The sequence below is a fragment of the Lycium ferocissimum genome, chromosome 11 (genome assembly GCF_029784015.1).
Source record: "Lycium ferocissimum isolate CSIRO_LF1 chromosome 11, AGI_CSIRO_Lferr_CH_V1, whole genome shotgun sequence".
Classification (NCBI taxonomy): Eukaryota; Viridiplantae; Streptophyta; class Magnoliopsida; order Solanales; family Solanaceae; genus Lycium; species Lycium ferocissimum.
The window spans coordinates 39,935,574-39,953,828 of NC_081352.1; the positions used below are offsets into that span (position 1 = coordinate 39,935,574).

The 18,255-nt window shown below is 32.0% G+C and overlaps 2 protein-coding genes across 2 annotated transcripts; both read right to left on the reverse strand.

Annotated features, from left to right (window-relative positions):
- Positions 1 to 1,543: 1,543 nt before the first annotated feature.
- Positions 1,544 to 9,307, reverse strand: LOC132037123 (protein trichome birefringence-like 43). Its single transcript, XM_059427583.1, has 5 exons — positions 8,909 to 9,307; positions 3,143 to 3,314; positions 2,375 to 2,553; positions 2,072 to 2,230; positions 1,544 to 1,960 (listed from the first exon to the last, which is right to left on the reverse strand). Exons 1-5 carry the CDS (start codon positions 9,163 to 9,165, stop codon positions 1,684 to 1,686), a joined length of 1,044 nt encoding a protein of 347 aa, XP_059283566.1. The 5' UTR covers positions 9,166 to 9,307; the 3' UTR covers positions 1,544 to 1,683.
- A 3,352-nt stretch (positions 9,308 to 12,659) lies between these two features.
- On the reverse strand, positions 12,660 to 18,002 carry LOC132036345 (protein trichome birefringence-like 43). The gene is made up of 5 exons (XM_059426666.1): positions 17,577 to 18,002; positions 15,899 to 16,073; positions 14,936 to 15,114; positions 13,571 to 13,729; positions 12,660 to 13,082 (listed from the first exon to the last, which is right to left on the reverse strand). Exons 1-5 carry the CDS (start codon positions 17,897 to 17,899, stop codon positions 12,785 to 12,787), a joined length of 1,134 nt encoding a protein of 377 aa, XP_059282649.1. The 5' UTR covers positions 17,900 to 18,002; the 3' UTR covers positions 12,660 to 12,784.
- Positions 18,003 to 18,255: the final 253 nt, after the last annotated feature.

Sequence of the window (18,255 nt, forward strand, 5' to 3'; positions counted from 1 at the left end):
AGTTAATCTAATCCAATTTAGCTTCAAAGTTTAGTCAAATTGACTCTCGAAAAGCGAAAAGTGTCATATAAATTGGGATGGATCTAGTATATGATTAAGCATTTATCTGTCTTTGGTAAAAAGGAGAATACATAGTAAGAAGTGAACATGAATACCCCGTAGTTAAAGATCGGAGTTCGAGACGTTTTGCACCCTTAATGTGTGTTCTATTTTGTGATTTGCACCCTATCCTATTATTTTTTACAACTTGCACCCTAACCTCTTTAATTTCTTGCAAAACAATAAAACTTTTTTTTTTAATTTTTTTTTTTTTAAATTTTACCTGAGGCCAAAATAGAAAATACAAATAAGAGAGAAAAATAAATAAGAAATGACATTACAATTAAATAGAGCTGAAACAATATTTTTTGTATCGTTCCCCTTCAAAACCAAACTATCAGGCTAACTTTGCTAAGAACATTCATTCACCAATTCACACACAAAGTAACAAACATCTAAACCCCCTTTCCTCTATTCCCCAAAATCTATTGTTGTCAAAAAGGATTGAAAAGGAATTGAGAGAAGGGGCATAATCACTTTGGCTGAAGCCTTGTCTCGTTACACAAACCTCCATTGCTAAATAGTTGCTGATCAAGAGTGTGCAAAGCAAAGGGTGTTGGTTTTTTTACCACCGGAAGTATTTTAGCCGTCAAAGAAAAGAGGGTGATTAAAAAAAAAAATCCAAGTAGACATACATACAACTCATACTTTATGTTTCCCATTTGTTTGCAGTCTTTGTTTAACCACATCAAGGTTATTGCTAGACAATTTATTCAGTTTCAAAGGACAAAATTACTCTCTTTTACTTACTTGTGATTTATAGACGTCTTGCATAAATCAAGATCCAACCTTTTTGGTCCTTTGGAAGAATATGTTTTGGGATAGCCAATTCTATACATTTATTTACGTGGCTAGATGAACGATTAAAAAAGAAAAAGCCTAACTAGAGCATAGAATTAGCAAGAGGAAATAGAACTCCAAGAATCGATCATATTGAAAGGTAGCAGGTAGATATTAGCCGATGAAAACTATTCATGACCATCGATACAACTCTACTAATGAAGTAAATAGCAAGAATAAAGGATAAGACACCAAACTTCCATGAAAAAACAAGCAGACAGGTAAATAAAAACCCAAATCAGCGATCTTTAACATTTACTTCATAATAAAGTAGAGAGAGAGAGAGAACCAACTCCAAGAATTGTTTTAGCTCTCTTTAAATGTACTCTTATTTGTGTTTCCTATTTTACCCTCATGTAAAATTTATAAAAAGAGTACTTCTATTGTTTTGCAAGAAATTAAAGAGGTTAGGGTGCAAGATGTAAAAAATAATAGGATAGGATGCAAATCACAAAATAGAACACACGTTAAGGGTGTAAAATGCCACGGACTCTTAAAGATCGTAATGGGTGAAAACAAATTACTTTGCGAAGATTTTATGTATTTTCCCTAAAGATAGTCGAACAAATCTTGTTAGACATGCGCTACGGTCACTCAAGAAAAATAAATTATACATAAATCTTTCATTTCTATGCCCAAAAATACAGTGCCAACCTCCTTATATTCAGCATATAATGAAAACATAATACAGGACAATCACCAAATATAAAAATAGAAAAACCAAAAGGTTAATATTTTGATTAATTAACCAAGAAGTGCATTTAAGAGTATATTCCAAGTATCAATAACACCAGCCAAACACCAATGTGTACAGTCCAAGTCCTTATGTCCACCATGACCAAAAACTGAAGGATGACCATCCGCTCTGTACTGTGACAACTTTGTTATGTTCAATAAATAAACTGATTTATTCATCCCTTTCAGTACTTTCTCCAGTACCAATTCTTCTTCATGAACTCTTTCTGTACTCTTCAAAGGCTGCGTTACGCCTTGACACGTGTTTGAACCCGAACTCGCGGGGCTAATTTGCAATTAAGTATTAACTGTAAGTAGATAGAACTTGAACGCGTACATACTATTATCTTAGAATAAATAACATAGTATAATAAGTATAAATATTTGATAAACTTACTTGTCATGGTCAGGAGAAACTCCTTGGAAAAATATTTTGGTTTTTGTGGTGTCTACTTCAGAATCTACCCATTTTGCCCATGTATTCAGTGCTTTCTCATATAGGGTTAATCGTGGTCCGTCTTTGTATGTAGAGTTTCCATCTTGAACAAGATCCCAGCTGCAACAGTAATCATAAGAACATGAAATTTATGCATTCTAAATTCTAGAAATAACGATGTCAAATGTTTGTCACTTGATTCTGAATTTAAAATTTGTACATATTTAGTGAATTCGTTAATGTAAATATTGAGTTTGGACTTACGGTTGTTTCCTGCCAGTGTGAAGCCACCAATGCCAAGAATCAAAGATGAGGACATCCATTTCTTTCCACTGAGCAGCAGAACTGAGAGAATCAAGCTTTAAAACTCGTGTCCCGTTGTTCTCTGTTGTAATGTCTACCATAAAAGCATTTCGAAACATCAGGTATGATGTGTTGTATTTCTGCATTTTGAAAATGTATTCAGGATATTTAAATATGTTAATATAATGGTGACACACCAATTATCTCTTAGAAAAAGTCAAATATTATTGAAAATTGAACTATTTACAAAGTAATCATATGATCGATACATGGCATAGATTATTTCATTCTTTATCCTATTCTATTCTTTAAAAAATAAGAAGTAACACAACAGCCAGCGTTATTGGTGGAATCAGTTGGTGTAATGCACACTAGAACATGAAAATTCCTAGTTTCAAAAAATACTAGTATTACTGAAAAAAAAAAACTACTTCATGTAAGTTTAGATATAATCAAAGTGTTATGCCTAATTAATGAATTGAACTAAAGTTTTAATGCGTGAATCTTACGGGCATCTTTTTTTGAAGATTGATAAACATATAGGAGTATATGTCATGTTCAAATATAGCCACAAAAAAAAAAAAAAAAAAAAAAAAAAAAAAAAAAGAAGAAGAAGGAAACACATGCTCAATTACAAGTGCTACATAATTACTCATATTTGAACTCAGAATTATGGTAACATTTTAGGGGAAAAAATTATTGAAAAAAAATGATAATCTGAAAATGTACCGGGAAGGTGAAAATAGAAGTGTCTCCAATCCTTCTGGAGATATATTTAGCTTGTGGATCCGCAGCATGAAGCATACATGTGAGAGACTGCCATTGATTAAGACTTATTGAATCTCCTACAAACATCATCTGCTTCCCCTTTAATTTGTTTTGAAATTCTGTAGCATTAAACCTACACAAAATAACAGACCTATGCTTTACAATCACACAAGCGAAATTTAGCAATAGATTAGTGTTGTTTAGCGGCAAAATTTATCCATCGCTAATTCCTGTTTTTTTTTTTTTTTTAATAGGCTTGTATTGTTTCTAGAGATAGCAACAGTGCAGGGGCTGATTGAAACAATTTGTTTATGATAAGCGAACTCATATAACAAAAAAAAAATGGTTTTTACTATGGTAATTTGTCTGAGTTTATGAAATTTTGTTGGTTGATCGTGATGCTAATACGAGCTGACAAAGAGCAAAGAAAAGGAAGAGTACCGTCGTTTTCTTTTTTTTAGCTAAACCATCCACCCATGCTTTCACCTCCCGTGGTGATGGGAGGTTTGGCGTGGACCCCTACCTCGTTATATCTCACAACAAAAAATAAGAAAAAGGAGGGGGACATAAAACCAAAACCTCCGAAAGACAGAACGAAACAACACAAAGAAAGGGGTACATGAAGGGAACCTATGGAAGCCAAAGATTTTATTTTAGTTCCCAGACCTCAATCTACACTCTTGTACTCCCTAAATTGCAAAAAGAAGATTCAACCTAATCATTTTTACTTCTGTATCTAATAATAATTACACCTCAATTCCTAATAAATTAAAGTTGATTATATGAATCATTATTATCTACTACATTATTCAAGCAAGTCTCAATCCAAAATTATAAACGTTAGTTTCTCCAATAGTCTATAAATCTTTAATAAGACCTAAAACTTCTAACAAAGTAGATAAGACCTAAATTAAGCATATAGACTGATATGATTATAATTTTATCTAAACAAATAAAATACTATAATTTATGAATCTTTTCCTTTCTTTTCATTCTCCTAATGATGAAACAAATAAAGCACAGATAATTTGCACATGATTTGCCAGCTTGACAAATCTTAAACTTTATCGCCGTGTTTGATTTAATTATGTTGTTTTATAGCTTTTGTCCAAAAAAAGTCCAACTACTTTCATCTGCCGATGCTAATTTCCTTTTCTGATAAAGAGGAGATAATAGTCAAAATACCCCCCAACGTTTGACCAAAATGCCAACTACACACCTAACCTTTGCGTTGGACCTATTACCCCCCTGGATAATTTTTTTCAGTATTAAAATGCCCTTTTTTTTGATGTGGACAAGAGCGTGACTACTGCATTTCGGTGAGCGCGTTATAGCCTTTAAAAAAAGCATACGATGTGTTTTAAAATGCCAATCGGACTGCCACATAGATGCCACATAGATAAATTTAAATTCCCTCCATTTTTAGGCTATTTCATCTTCTTCTTCAACCCTATTTAACACCCATCTCCATTTTTTTGGTCAAAATAATACCCATTATAAATTTAGAGCTAGGATAGTGATTATTCTTATAATCCGTTTTCCCAAATCAAATTCACAAAAAAAAAAAAATCGAAGAAAAAAAAAACGAAAATGCGGAAAAAAAAAAAAAGGTTGAAAATCTAATCTTGTTAAAGAAAATCGATTGAAAGTTGCTTGTTTGGAGTTACTACTTGTTGCTTGGTTGGAGTTGTTTAAGCACTAATTCTTTGATTTAGGGAGAAAACTAAACTCCATTGTTAGGAATTTGGAGAAAGCTATGAAGAACACCAAGTGGGTTTCTTTAAAGGGCAATTCGCGAATTGCCCTTCGTTTGGGGTGGTCTTTAAATTTTGCCCCTCATATTTGAAATCTTTAAATTTTGCCCTTCGGCTAAAACCCATAGGTTCCAGGTTCGAACCCACACGCGGTCAAAAATTTGAAAAAAAATTCGCAAGGCGAGTTAAATTTCGCTATGCCCCCAACGGCATACACTTGTGAAGGAATTACCAAAGTTATGCGGACCGGCATACTTATGCCTTATGGGCGACTTGGCATAAGTATGCGGGTCCGGCATAACTTTGATAATTCCTTCACAAAGTTATGCGGTCCGTAAAAGTTTGCCCATTAAATTTTGCCTTATTAGGCAAACTTTTGTTATACCTTAAGGAAAACTTACGCCTTATGGGGCATACTTTTAGTTATGTTTTATGGGACACACTTTTAGCTAAGGCATTACTAAAAGTTTCCTTGAAAAGTTAAAAAAAAATATATATATGCGAGGGAAAGTGCCCCCTCCGGCGGACTTTTAGTTGTGTTTAAGTAAAAGTACTTGGGGGGCGGACTTTTAGTTGTGTTTAAGTAAAAGTACGCCGAAGGGCGGACTTTGCCTTATATATATATATATATATATATATATATATATATATATATATATATATATATATATATATATATTTACTTTTCAAGGTAAACTTTTAGTTATCTTAACTAAAAAGTATCCCCAAAGACATAACTAAAAGTATGCCCATAATGCGAAAGTTTTTCTTAAGGCATAACTTAAACTTTGCCTTATAAGGCAAAGTCTATGCATGAAGGAAAAGTTCTTGCCTTATGGGGCATAATTTTGTTATGCCTTAACTAAAGTCCTCTGTACAAAGGCATAACTAAACTATGTCTTAGGAAAAATTCGTATGGGGGCGGACTTTTAGTTATGCGGATCGGCATAACTTTGCTTTCCTTAAAGATTGTATGCGGATCAGAGGCATCTCTCCCGATCTGCCTTGCGAAATTTTTTTTTATTTTATGCTTGAGCGGGGGTTCGAACCCGAACTTTATGTATTCTTGATTGTTTGATCAAATTAATGGATGAAATTTGTTCTACTTGGTGTTAGGAAGCTTTCCTTTCACATTTGAATTTTTTCCCAAATCAATTCAAAAAAAAAATACGAAAAAAAAACAGAAAATACGGAAAAAAAAAAAAAAAGGTTGAAAATCTAATCTGTTAAAGAAAATCGATTGAAAGTTGCTTGTTTGGAGTTACTACTTGTTGCTTGGTTGGAGTTGTTTAAGCTAAGCACTAATTCTTTGAGTTGATTTGGGGAGAAAATTAAACTCCATTGTTAGGAATTTGGAGAAAACTATGAAGAACACCAAGTGGGTTTCTTTAAATTCTTAATTGTTTGATCAAATTAATGGATGAACTTTGTTCTACTTGGTATTAGGAAGCTTTCTTTCACATTTGGGTTTTTTTGGATCAAATTTGAGGAAGTTGGTGTGATTTTTTTTTTTTCAACTCCTAATGAAGATGATGATGATGATGATGATGTTGATGAAGATGAAGAAGAATTGGGTATGGGTTTTGGATCCTCATGCGAAAATGGAGTGTGGAAAATTGAGAGATTTTTTTTTTTTTTTTGAAGAAGAGTAAATGGATGGAGGAAGGGGGGAAATTAATAAAAAATGAGGGGAAATTAAAGATGTGGCACGTGGGCCAGGCGCGTGTGGACAAGCACCTGTAAATAATTTGAGGTTGTCATATTGGTACATCGACAAAAAGAGGGCATTTTAATATTGAAAAAAATTGTCCAAGGGGGTAATAGGGCCAAAACGAAAGGTTCGGTGTGTAGTTGGCGTTTTTGGTGACGTTGGAGATATTTTTTTATTATCTCGATAAAGAGTTGCCAATGTTGACATGTGAAATGGGATGATTTCAGATTTAATACAGAAAAGCCCAAACTTGGAAGCAAAGTCTCTAAGCACTCATAACAAACTAAGTTAAAAAAGTAAAAGAAAAAACAATAATAGAACGTCCACAATTCTCATGTTATTTTTTTCCAGAGCTTATGGGTAATGTTTTTAGTGCTTATTACAAAAAAGGTTTGTGGAGGAAAGTGGCACTAAAAGTAATCTTAGAAAAATGCGAGGATCTTGATTTTCCATTAGTAGTATATTGCAAAAGCAAGTGGTCTTTAATAGTAATATAATTGTCTATCTTAAATTTTTCATGAATTCGTTAAAAAAATGTACGCAGAAGGTAAAACAAGTTAGTCGAGGAAAAACTTCTAGTGGAATACTACATGACTACATCCATTGGGAAAGTTTGGTGAGGGGTATATCTCTAGCATCCCATCCAAGAATTAAAAGCATGCATGCACGAGACACACTTTATTTTCCAATTAGCTGGAAATGATACCCATAATTGATGGATCAAACTCATTTGGCCCTACAATATTGTGACTTTCTTTTCATAATAAAATTCTTTATTGTGATAGGGGAGGGAAAATGGGTAAGGAGAGTATAAGAGGAAGATCCAAAACCCCACCAATAAAGTGAAATTGAGATAGCCAAACCACCTCAACTACTATATATGATTTCTTAATCTTATTACCTTTTGCATTCTTCTTTTATAATTTTTTGAATTCTTATAATAACTTCTTCTTTTTTTAATTTCCAACTGTTCCAATATCATTGCCACTGAAAGGAAGTTACATATGAAGGAGGAGGACTAGACCTTGCCTTCTTCATGAGATTTTTACAAGTTTTGGAGCAAAAATTATGCACAAAAAGCCATTTCAACGGGGGTCAAAATAAATCATTCCCGGTTTCCTTTTCTTAACTCTAAATGAAGGAAATTGCCATCTAACTTGCCGTATTATTCCTCCGGCCTTTTGTATATCATTTTTAAAGATCAAATAAGCATTAACTGTATTTTTTTCTCATTAATTCAATATGTTGAAGAATGTAAATAAATGTCTAAAAGCTTAAGCTATTAGAGGGAGCACACTTTTAATATTTAATATATTCTCAACACAATACTCTAATAAGGCATATAATCATTAATTATTTACTTAAGAAAAAAAGTATAATTTAGTTAGATATTTTTATAATTAGTATTAATTGATGAATTTTTAATGGTCCTGCTAAACTTTAAACACAAATAAAAAGATGTGAAGATGGAGTCATGGAGGGAGATTTTTCAAAACAAATAGTACTAGAAGCATACGTACGTCTGATGGAGTACTCAAAACAAAAAGCGCATCTACAAACCAATATTAACTGGCAACATATATCATGCGAGGAAGAAAAGGAAAACGGAGTAATGAGTTAAATATATTAAAAAGACAACAAGAAATTAAAGACAAACAAAAAGTCACGGGTTAAAACGTTTCTGCTCTCATAAGAGGCAGCTATTAATTGGAATTTGTGCAGATAGCTAAGTCCGGCCATGAAAATCAAATATTTTTCACTTTATTTGAAATTTTGGAGTTGGAGTTGAAGATGGAGTTGTGTTTGGTTATAATTTTTGTAAAAAATAGTTGGTTGTTTGAATGTATTAAAAGTGAAAAGAGTGAAAACGAAGTTTTAGTTGTTTTCCAAATTTTAAATACAACTTCAAGTTGTATTTGGAATTTTCATAGCCAAACGCTGATTTTCAAATAAAGTGAAATGATTTTCTGGAAAAAAGTAAAAAATTCTCATGGCCAAACGGGCCCTAAGTACATTAATAAAAAACACAAGGTAAAACATAAAACAGTCATTGACGAGGTAAAAGTACTTAACACATATAAATTATCCACATGTATGCGTAAACATTATTAAACTATATCAACTTATCATGATTAAGAGATTTAACCGATGTGAAAAAGTACATGTGCAAACACATAATATGTATCTATTCTTTTACCATACTGGCATGCACTAGCTATATAAAACGAAAAAAGAAATGAAACATCAATTGCAGAAGAGTACCTGGGTAAATTGCACTCACTGGGCTGCCATCTATATTTGAGATAATCTTTATCTGGCCTTCCATTCTTTAAACAATCGAACTGTTTTTCAATGAATGGACATACCGATGAATCATAAAGAGGATAATCAGAATCATCATCATAAACCCAACGTCCTTGGAAGAGATCACAGCCGTTAGTTCCCAACTGATTTACATCATTGATCAACTTCCCATATACATTGCTCAACATGCAAAGAAGAACCAATATACAAAACATGGTTCTTTTTCTTTTTCTTTCTCTTTATTTTTTCTTCAAAAAATGTGAGGAGAAAATAATATATGCTGAAGTGAAGTATATGTGGTGAGAGATTTGGAGAATCCTATAAATACAGATATGTAAGTGTAAATAACAATAATGTGGAAAGAAGCAATATAAAGGAAGGTGACTGGTCACCAAGATAGAATTAAAGAAACGCTGAGAATATGAAAAAGAAATTTAAGTATGAAAAAGAAAGGTTCACGTGTTTGTTAGAAATGATACTTTTGGTCCTAACTAACACCTATTTTAGCACATAGGCTAGTAGCTTTCTTGATTGGAAAAAAAAGGCTAGTAGTTTTTTAATTAACCAATTAAGAATATGAACAACGAAAGATAATGGGTAAATTCTTGAATCATAGAGGAATAGGAAAAGAGAACGGAAAGAACTTAAAACTGTTATACCTTATGTAATCGGGTGGGAGATTATGTAAACAGAAAGTGTATGATTTGTGAGTATTACTAGTTAAGTAGAAGAATGAATTAAGTTAAGTAGGAACATTATAATAAATAATGTATTGATTTATAACTAGATTAGTGAAATGTGTAGTTAAAACATGATTCCATTTGGTCAAAGTCACATGCGTTGTTTAGCTTCACATGGGCGACCGCAACCTGTCACTATCATCTCGTCGGTCCCAGCCTCTACTGCACATTTTTTTTATTTTTTTTTTGTTCACAACCCAATCATAGGGAATTCACGACTTTTGTAAGACAAAAAAAAAAAAGTTGAACCAAACTAACAAAAAAAAAAAAAAAAAAACATAAGTAGGTTTCACGCACTAATTTAGTGCGTGAAAGGACCAAACTGTAAAAATAACAGTCTGGCCTTTCACGCACGAAATTTGTGCGTGAATGCCCAACAACATATTCTTCTCATTGGTCTACCAAATTAATGGGACCTATATGTGGCAACTGATTTGGCTTCATATTCTTATGTGAATATATGAAATAGCCTTCATGGAAACATAGCTTTAATTCTATTTCCAGCCTTTTTTCGTGTACTCATCATCATTGGTCCACCACTCAAAACCATATACTAACGACGTGGCTTCATATTCTTTTACATGAAATCGACTTTTGGGTACTGACTGCTAAGATTTGTAATTAAATGGACAAGATACGTCTCATTTTAATTAGAAATTTTGAGCTTAAATAATGGATATGAAAAAAACACGGATGAAACACATCTTTTTTAATAAGCCTTATGCATATAGCTCCGAAATCCCAATATGTATACGAATTGCCAGGTAAAAAACCAAAAAAAAAAAAAGACTTTTTGGATATTGTTAGTTTAATTAGGTGTAGAGGTGGAATTAGATAATTAATCCCATAAAATATTTTGAGAAGGAACAATTCAATGAAATTCATGAATCTACCTAGGACAAAATTTTTGTGGATTAACTCAACAACAATAACGTCCCGATGTAATTCTACAAGTGAGGTCAAAAAGAGTAGGATGTATGCGAACCTATACCCCTACCTTTGAATTATTGTGAATTAATAAATAAAATAAATTATTTTCGAATTTTCGAATTATATTCAGCGTTTGAAAATTCGAAAATAATTTATTTTATTTATTAATTCACAATAATTCAAAGGTAGGGGAAACAAGATCGTATACATCCTACTCTTTTCTAATTTTCACAGTAGCATCAATTGCTAACGTTATGTTATTGTTGTTGAGTTAATCCACAAAAATTTTGACCTATGTAGATTCATGAATTTCATTGAATTGTTCCTTCTCAAAATATTTTATCGGATTAATTATCTAATTCCACCTCTATACCTAATTAAACTAACAATATCCAAAAAGTCTTTATTTATTTTTTTTGGTTTTTTACCTGGCAATTCGTATACATATTGGGATTTCGGAGCTATATGCATAAGGCTTATTAAAAAAGATGTGTTTCATCCGTGTTTTTTTCATATCCATTATTTAAGCCTGCCAAAATTTCTAATTAAAATGAGACGTATCTTGTCCATTCAATTACAAATCTTAGCAGTCAGTACCCAAAAGTCGATTTCATGTAAAAGAATATGAAGCCACGTTGTTAGTATATGGTTTTGAGTGGTGGACCAATGATGATGAGTACACGAAAAAAGGCTGGAAATAGGATTAAAGCTATGTTTCCATGAAGTCTATTATATTTCATATATTCACATAAGAATATGAAGCCAAATCAGTTGCCACATATAAGTCCCATTAATTTGGTAGACCAATGAGAAGAATATGTTGTTGGGCATTCACGCACAAATTTCGTGCGTGAGAAAATTTGCCAGATCATATTTTTTGCATTTATTGCTTCACGCGCTAAATTAGTCGTGTAAACTGCACTTATGTTTTTATTTTTTATTATTTTTTTTTTATTTTTTTATTGTTAGTTTGGTTCAACTTTTTTTTTTTTCATCCTACAAAAGTCGCGGATTCCCAATCATAGGTCACATGAGTTTGGCCTAATTCGAGAAATCTGTATGCTACATATTCTGCAGGCTATGTGCACGGATACCCAATTTATTGTCGTTTAACTCGTGCTCGTTTTTAAAATTTATTTGTATGTCTACTCACTTCTGAGTTCAGATATATAGTTTTTGAGATTAGTCTTGACAAAAGTCTACCTTAAAACATAATGTTTAAAGTTCTTATATCATTTTGAAGTTTTAATCATTTTTGTTGAGTTCAATCATATATGGTTGAAGTTTAGTTATTTTTGTCTAAAAATTCACGCATATGTTTGAAGTTCAAAAAATAGATGAAATCAACAAAAATGATTAATTCCGGTCATATGTATGGGTTCGAGTAAAAAAAGCGATGTTCAATCATTTTGCACGTCAACTTTAGAAAGAAATGCATGAACTTCATTCATATGTGACTTCAGATAAAATGTTTAAAGTTTGATTTCGTTAAGCCTAACTTTAAACACTGTATGTCTGAAGTGGCTATATGTGTAAAAGTTTGAAAGTCATGTACAAGTAAAATGGCCATGTCAAACAGGCTGCCCCGTGAAACTTATACATTTTCTGCTAGAAAACCTTCCCAAAAGAGCTTAAATTTGATGAATGGACAAAGACTTACCTTGCTATATTTCAGAGATTATTTATAAGTCCGGTGAATCATCACTATGATACAACTTAACCGATGGGAAGTGCACGTTTCTTCGAGTTCGCACAAGTCCCAAATGGACAAACATTATCGAAACTCAAAACTACAATTACCAACACCATTTGATACTCCCTCCGGCTAAAAAACAATGTACACGTAGTCTTTATTTTTTGGTAAAAAAAAGTGTCTACTTACCAAATCAAGAAAGAATTAATCTTTTTTTTTTTTTCATATTTGCCCTTCTTAAGTGTTAAGTGACCACATTCCAATACCTATTTAATTAGGGGTAATTTAATCAAATTAATTTTTTTCCTAGAAATTAGTTTTTAAGATGTGTGCAAATGGTTAAGTGGACAATCTTTTTGAACTGGAGGGAGTAGTACTCACTAGCCGGTAGTAACACAAATTTGTAGAATCATTTTGATATCATTCTTTCAAATTGATGTTTTCTGATCAGTATAACAATATTTTTTCAATTCATATGATATTAGCATAAAGAAGTTGATTCCAAGTATCAGGAACACCGGGGAGACACCAATGTGTACAATCCATGCCTTTATACCTAGGGCTTCCATAAATAGAAGGATGACCATCCACTCTATATTGTGACATTTTTGTGAACTTCAACAAATGAATTGGCTTTCCTGTTTTTCCCAACACTTTCCCCAACAACATATCTGCTTGATCTGGACCTCCAAAATACCTTAGCTGTTTTATTGGTTTCTGTTCTCCCTTACATTGCATTTTGTTGGTCTTCTTCCCCCATTGTGTGCCACTATTAATGTAACATATATTAAAAAAAAAAAAAATTAGCATATACTCTCCATGTACCAATTTAACAGACATTTCTGTCGCTATAAATTTTATCTCATTAAGGATAAAATAAAAATTTTAAAGTTAAATTATTTCTAAATAAATATAGATAACTATTTTATTGATAGAATAAAAAGAAAAGTCAGAGATTTTCGCCGAGTTATCTCTTTGTTGGATAATGGTTAGTAAATGACCATCATTTTATTTCTCTTGCAACTTATGGACCTCTAGAGTCTAAAGATCCTTTCTGAGCAAATTGAAAATTTTATGAGAAAATGTTAGACAATGGTCCAACATTTAAATGGTGGACTAAAAACGGATGTTTGAGTAAATTGACCAAGAAAAGTGTGTCCCTTAAATTGGGATAGAAAGAATATTTCTCTAATGGAATTAAATTGGAGGTTCATATTAGTTAATTCTGTTAACTCAAATGAAAAAAGAAAGTCTTACTTGCTGTGATCAGGGGAGATACCCTGGAAGAAGACCTTAGTTTTCTTGAAATTAATGTTCTTGGAAACCCATCTACCCCATGTTGCCAAGGCTTTTGCATAAGCTTTTAAGCGATCCATATCTTGGTGTAGGACTTTCCCATCTCGAATCACATCCCATCTGCAAAATTAGTGCCAATTTTAGTAGGAATTTGATACAATATAACACTCCAACAAAGCTTACAATAAAATAAACTTAATTTTTTTTTTCTTATAAGTTTAGTTAGAATCATCACTTTATAACACTTATTATGCATTTGTTATACACTGAATATATATCGAAGATTGATACAATCTATTACAGATAGGCGGGTGATTTTCTTTTTAATCGGCTGACTAAAAATGCTAGGATCTCATTTTAGCATCTAAAATAATCCATGCATTAAGATACTTCTTATCAGTACCAATCCAGTCCAAAAAAGAATAATAGGGTCCAAAATTAGAGGGTCAACCATTTAAATTTCGATATGAATAATTGTACATATTATCTCCATCCAGATAACAATGAGGGGTGCTCCGTGCTCACACCAATTACCAGGTAACTTTGTCCATCAAAATTTGTATATCAAAATTTGTATGGATAGGAATAATCATCTAGTATTTTTATTGTCGTCAGAATTTAAACCTGCGTCTTAATGATTCGCAACAGACTTTAATCACCACTAGGTAACACCCACAGGTGCTACCCTAATTCTCTAATTTTCTTAGAGTCAATCCCACTTTACCCCTCCCCCCCCCCCCCCGCCCCCAAACACCACCAACCAACATTTAAGGGTTGGAAACATTACCCCCTCCACATATTGAGTGGGAACGATAAATCCCTTATGCAATTTTTCGGTGATTTTTTTTTTTTTTGAAAAAAGAACTTTTCCCTTTTTCCTTCGAGAATTAAAATACAAAAATATAGAACTCTTTTTATTGTAACATTTACTTGTTCCGTTGAAAATATACAAAGTTTAACGCGCATGTAGGTAAAATGAATGTCACGTAACTTGAAGTTTATTAACAGATTATTCCAAGTATATATTAAAAGAAGTACGTACATTATTTTCAATGAAATAGTTGAATGGGACAATAATAAGAATTATATATTTTCGTATTTTAATTCTAAAAGAAGAAACAAAAAAGTTCTTTATTCAAAAAAAGAAAATTCTAACTAGAAAGTATTGCATAAGGAGATTATCGTTCTCATTCAATATGTGGAGGGGATATCCTTTCCCACTCTTAAATGTTAGGGAGTAAAGTGGGATTGACTCATTTTTTAAGGATAAGACTTACATTTAGAAACTAAATATATGTAATTCATAATGGGAAGTGTATAACTCACGGTTGTTTTCTTCCAGTGTGAAGCCACCAATGCCAAGTATCAAATATCAAAATATCATAACCAGTCCACAGCTTTGAAGAGCTTGCAACTGAGTCCAGCTTTAGCACTCTTTTCGATTTCTCCCTCACTATGTCAACCAGCAATGCATTTCTGACGTAACTCACTGTCACTTGCTTCGACTATATATTCAACAATCAATTACTATTCATGGAGAGATTGTACACTATAATCAATTTGACAATGACAATACTGAAAGACAAATTAATGTAAGAAATTAGAAAGAAAAAAAAGGATGATACATGAGTTCCGAGACACATTTAGAGCAGTTAGTAGGTTCAATTGAACTCACTACTTTTGGATAGAATCACTTATATATATTGGAGGTTTTGCACTTTTAGTCCCTGAAATATTGGTGATTCCAATATTGGTCCTTATCATATCTGATAAAGCACATTAACTTTTAATTTATTAAAAATATGAAACATTGATCCATCTTCTTATTATGTGTTAAACCATTAAATTACCCATATTTTATGTCAAATTTATACAGTTACTCTACATTTTAAGGTAATATAGATTTTATAATAATCTATATATAACATATAATGACTATACAAAAGGGGAAAAAACACATATTTAGTTGAAAGGTAAATATGCGTAGTCGCGCCGAATATATCACAAAACTAAAATTATTAAAATTTGTCAATAACTAATATGTACAAAAAATTAAAGATATAACATATAATAATTCACATTTATTCCAAAACCCATTGACTCTATATTTTGAATTGAGAAACATACGCAAATTTACCCTTCAACCAATTAGTTTACCAACATGACGGAAGTACATTATATATATATATATATATATTTGCGTGCATATTATGCAAACTAGATGAACTGAATGATATTTAATTGTAAATTGCTCTTTTGAATTCATCAAAAAATTAATCACTTACTTACAGGTATAGAAAAGATTGACATGAGCGGTCCATTTCTTGTGACGGTGTAATTAGCACGAGGGAAAGCAGAATGAAGCATGCAAGACAAGGATTGCCATTGATTCAAGCTCAATGAATCTCCCACGAATAACACCTTCTTGTTTTTTATTCTTCTCACGAAATCCTTTGCATTCCACCTACGTATATATAAGAAAATTAAACCTAAGGAAAAAAAGAAATACATTTGCTAAAGTAATGCATTGTTTGGTATAAAGTTTTGTTACATTATCAGGTCACCCAAAAAATATTTATAAAAGATTTTTTAAATGTAAGATTTATATTAATATTAAATGTAAGACAAGCTATCTGCTGTAACAAATAAAATGACATGATATTATAAACATTTTCAATACCGATGATATATATGTATATAAACTCTAATAATAAATGATTTTCACGAGATCACAAGTCGGTGCAATTAATACTCAACGTACGCGGGAATCTGTCATCAGATTAACGTTCATCACGTAGATCACAAATCACAATTACCAGTAATAATATACTCCATGTAAAAAGAGTTAACCTTTTGTTTAATGATTTGCTTCTCGAATTTCAATGACTTATTTCATACGTATACAAAAACACCTAAATGGAAAAAGACAGCATGTACGAAAACTAGTATTCCAATTATCAAGCAAAACCTGTCCTCCTAGATAAACGAATATTTACAAAGCACGATATAAAATGAGACAAACTTTGCCATGTGTCCTAAGTTTTCTCATTTTTCTGTTTTAATCTTAAAATTTGAATTTTTAAGAACATACAGTTTTCTCCCCGCCGCGCCCAAATTTTGTGTGTTCGTCTGTAGTTAATATGGCTGTGAGATATTTTACAAGTAGCCAAGTAGTTATAGTATTTACTTTTACCTTTATAATCTCGGAATTAGAGGCGGATTCAAGATTTAACTTTATAAGTTTCTACAATACCTTCAAGTTTATACAATAGTTAATGGGTTCACAATTATTAAACACTGAGTGATCTGAGCAAAAGCTATTGAGTCCTTCGTAACTGTGCTCAAGATTTCAAAAAAATTATTTATGCTCCTATCTATATCTGGATATATCAAGAACGATGAATGATATAATAAGGCTATTACTCTCATTGTCTCATATTAGTTGTCACGTTTCGCTTTTTCGAAAGTTAAACTATATGAACTTTTTATCAAACATTTTAAAGTATATTTTTATCAAATTGACATGAGGAAGTTGTAATTTGTAGTATTTTTCATATAATTTTTTAATATCTAAATTTTAATTAGAAAATATTGAGTTTATGTACTCCAATTCAACTTCGAAAATTAGTCAAACTAACTCTAGAGACGCTAATCATGACAAATAATATGAGACGGAATTTATTATGAGGGGAAAATTCTTTTCTTTTGGTTTCATGGCTTCTCTTGATTATGATTTATCAGGAGGAGAAACTAAGCTTCAAGAAATTGTAAACGGTTTTATAAATACACAAATGTATAGTTTATATTCCTTAGCCAGTAGAATTGGATTCTACCTACATTTACCAATCACTTCTCATCAATGAACTTTCGATGAAGACGAGAAGGTGCATTTGAAAAATTCCTGCCTGTCTTTTTTATATATTTCGATCCTTCAATACAAAGAAAAATCAAAAGATAAATTTATTACCTGGCTAAGTCACAGTTTCTGGGTTGCCATCTATACTTGAGATACGTTCTATCTGGTCTGCCATTCCTTACACAATCAAACTGCTGCAATAGAAATGGACAATCTTTGGCATTATAGAGCGGGTATTTATAATCTATAACCCATCTTCCATCATAAAAATCACACTGTTCAGCCAAATATTTAGGTGGTTTTTTGGGTGCTACAGCAGGAGAACGCAACTTCTTTTTCTTTGCTTCGGCTACATCAACATTATTGCTAAAGCAAATAATGGTGATTATCACTAGTGATTTCAGAAACCAAGAGAAAAAAACACGACCCTTCATGTTAGAAAGTGAAGTGATAATAATGGAGAAGAAAAGCAAGGCAAAAGGTCAGTTAAGGTGGAGGATTTAATGGGGTGAAATTTGTGACAAAAAGGGAATAATTAATTAATGAGTCATTTGTCTAAATGACAGTGAAAAAAATAAAGAAGAGAAAAAGGGAGATTTAATGAGGGAGAGTGTGGTTTATGCATGTAGTTAGGCAGTATATGCAGTATGCACCACGTTCATTAAATGCCGAATAATGGGAGTAAATTAAGTTTTAGCGGTTTAATTTGCTTTTTGCCCAACTGTTATCAAACGTTCGCAATCATGAGATTTTTTTATCAAGAAATCAATCAAATCATAGATACTCCCAT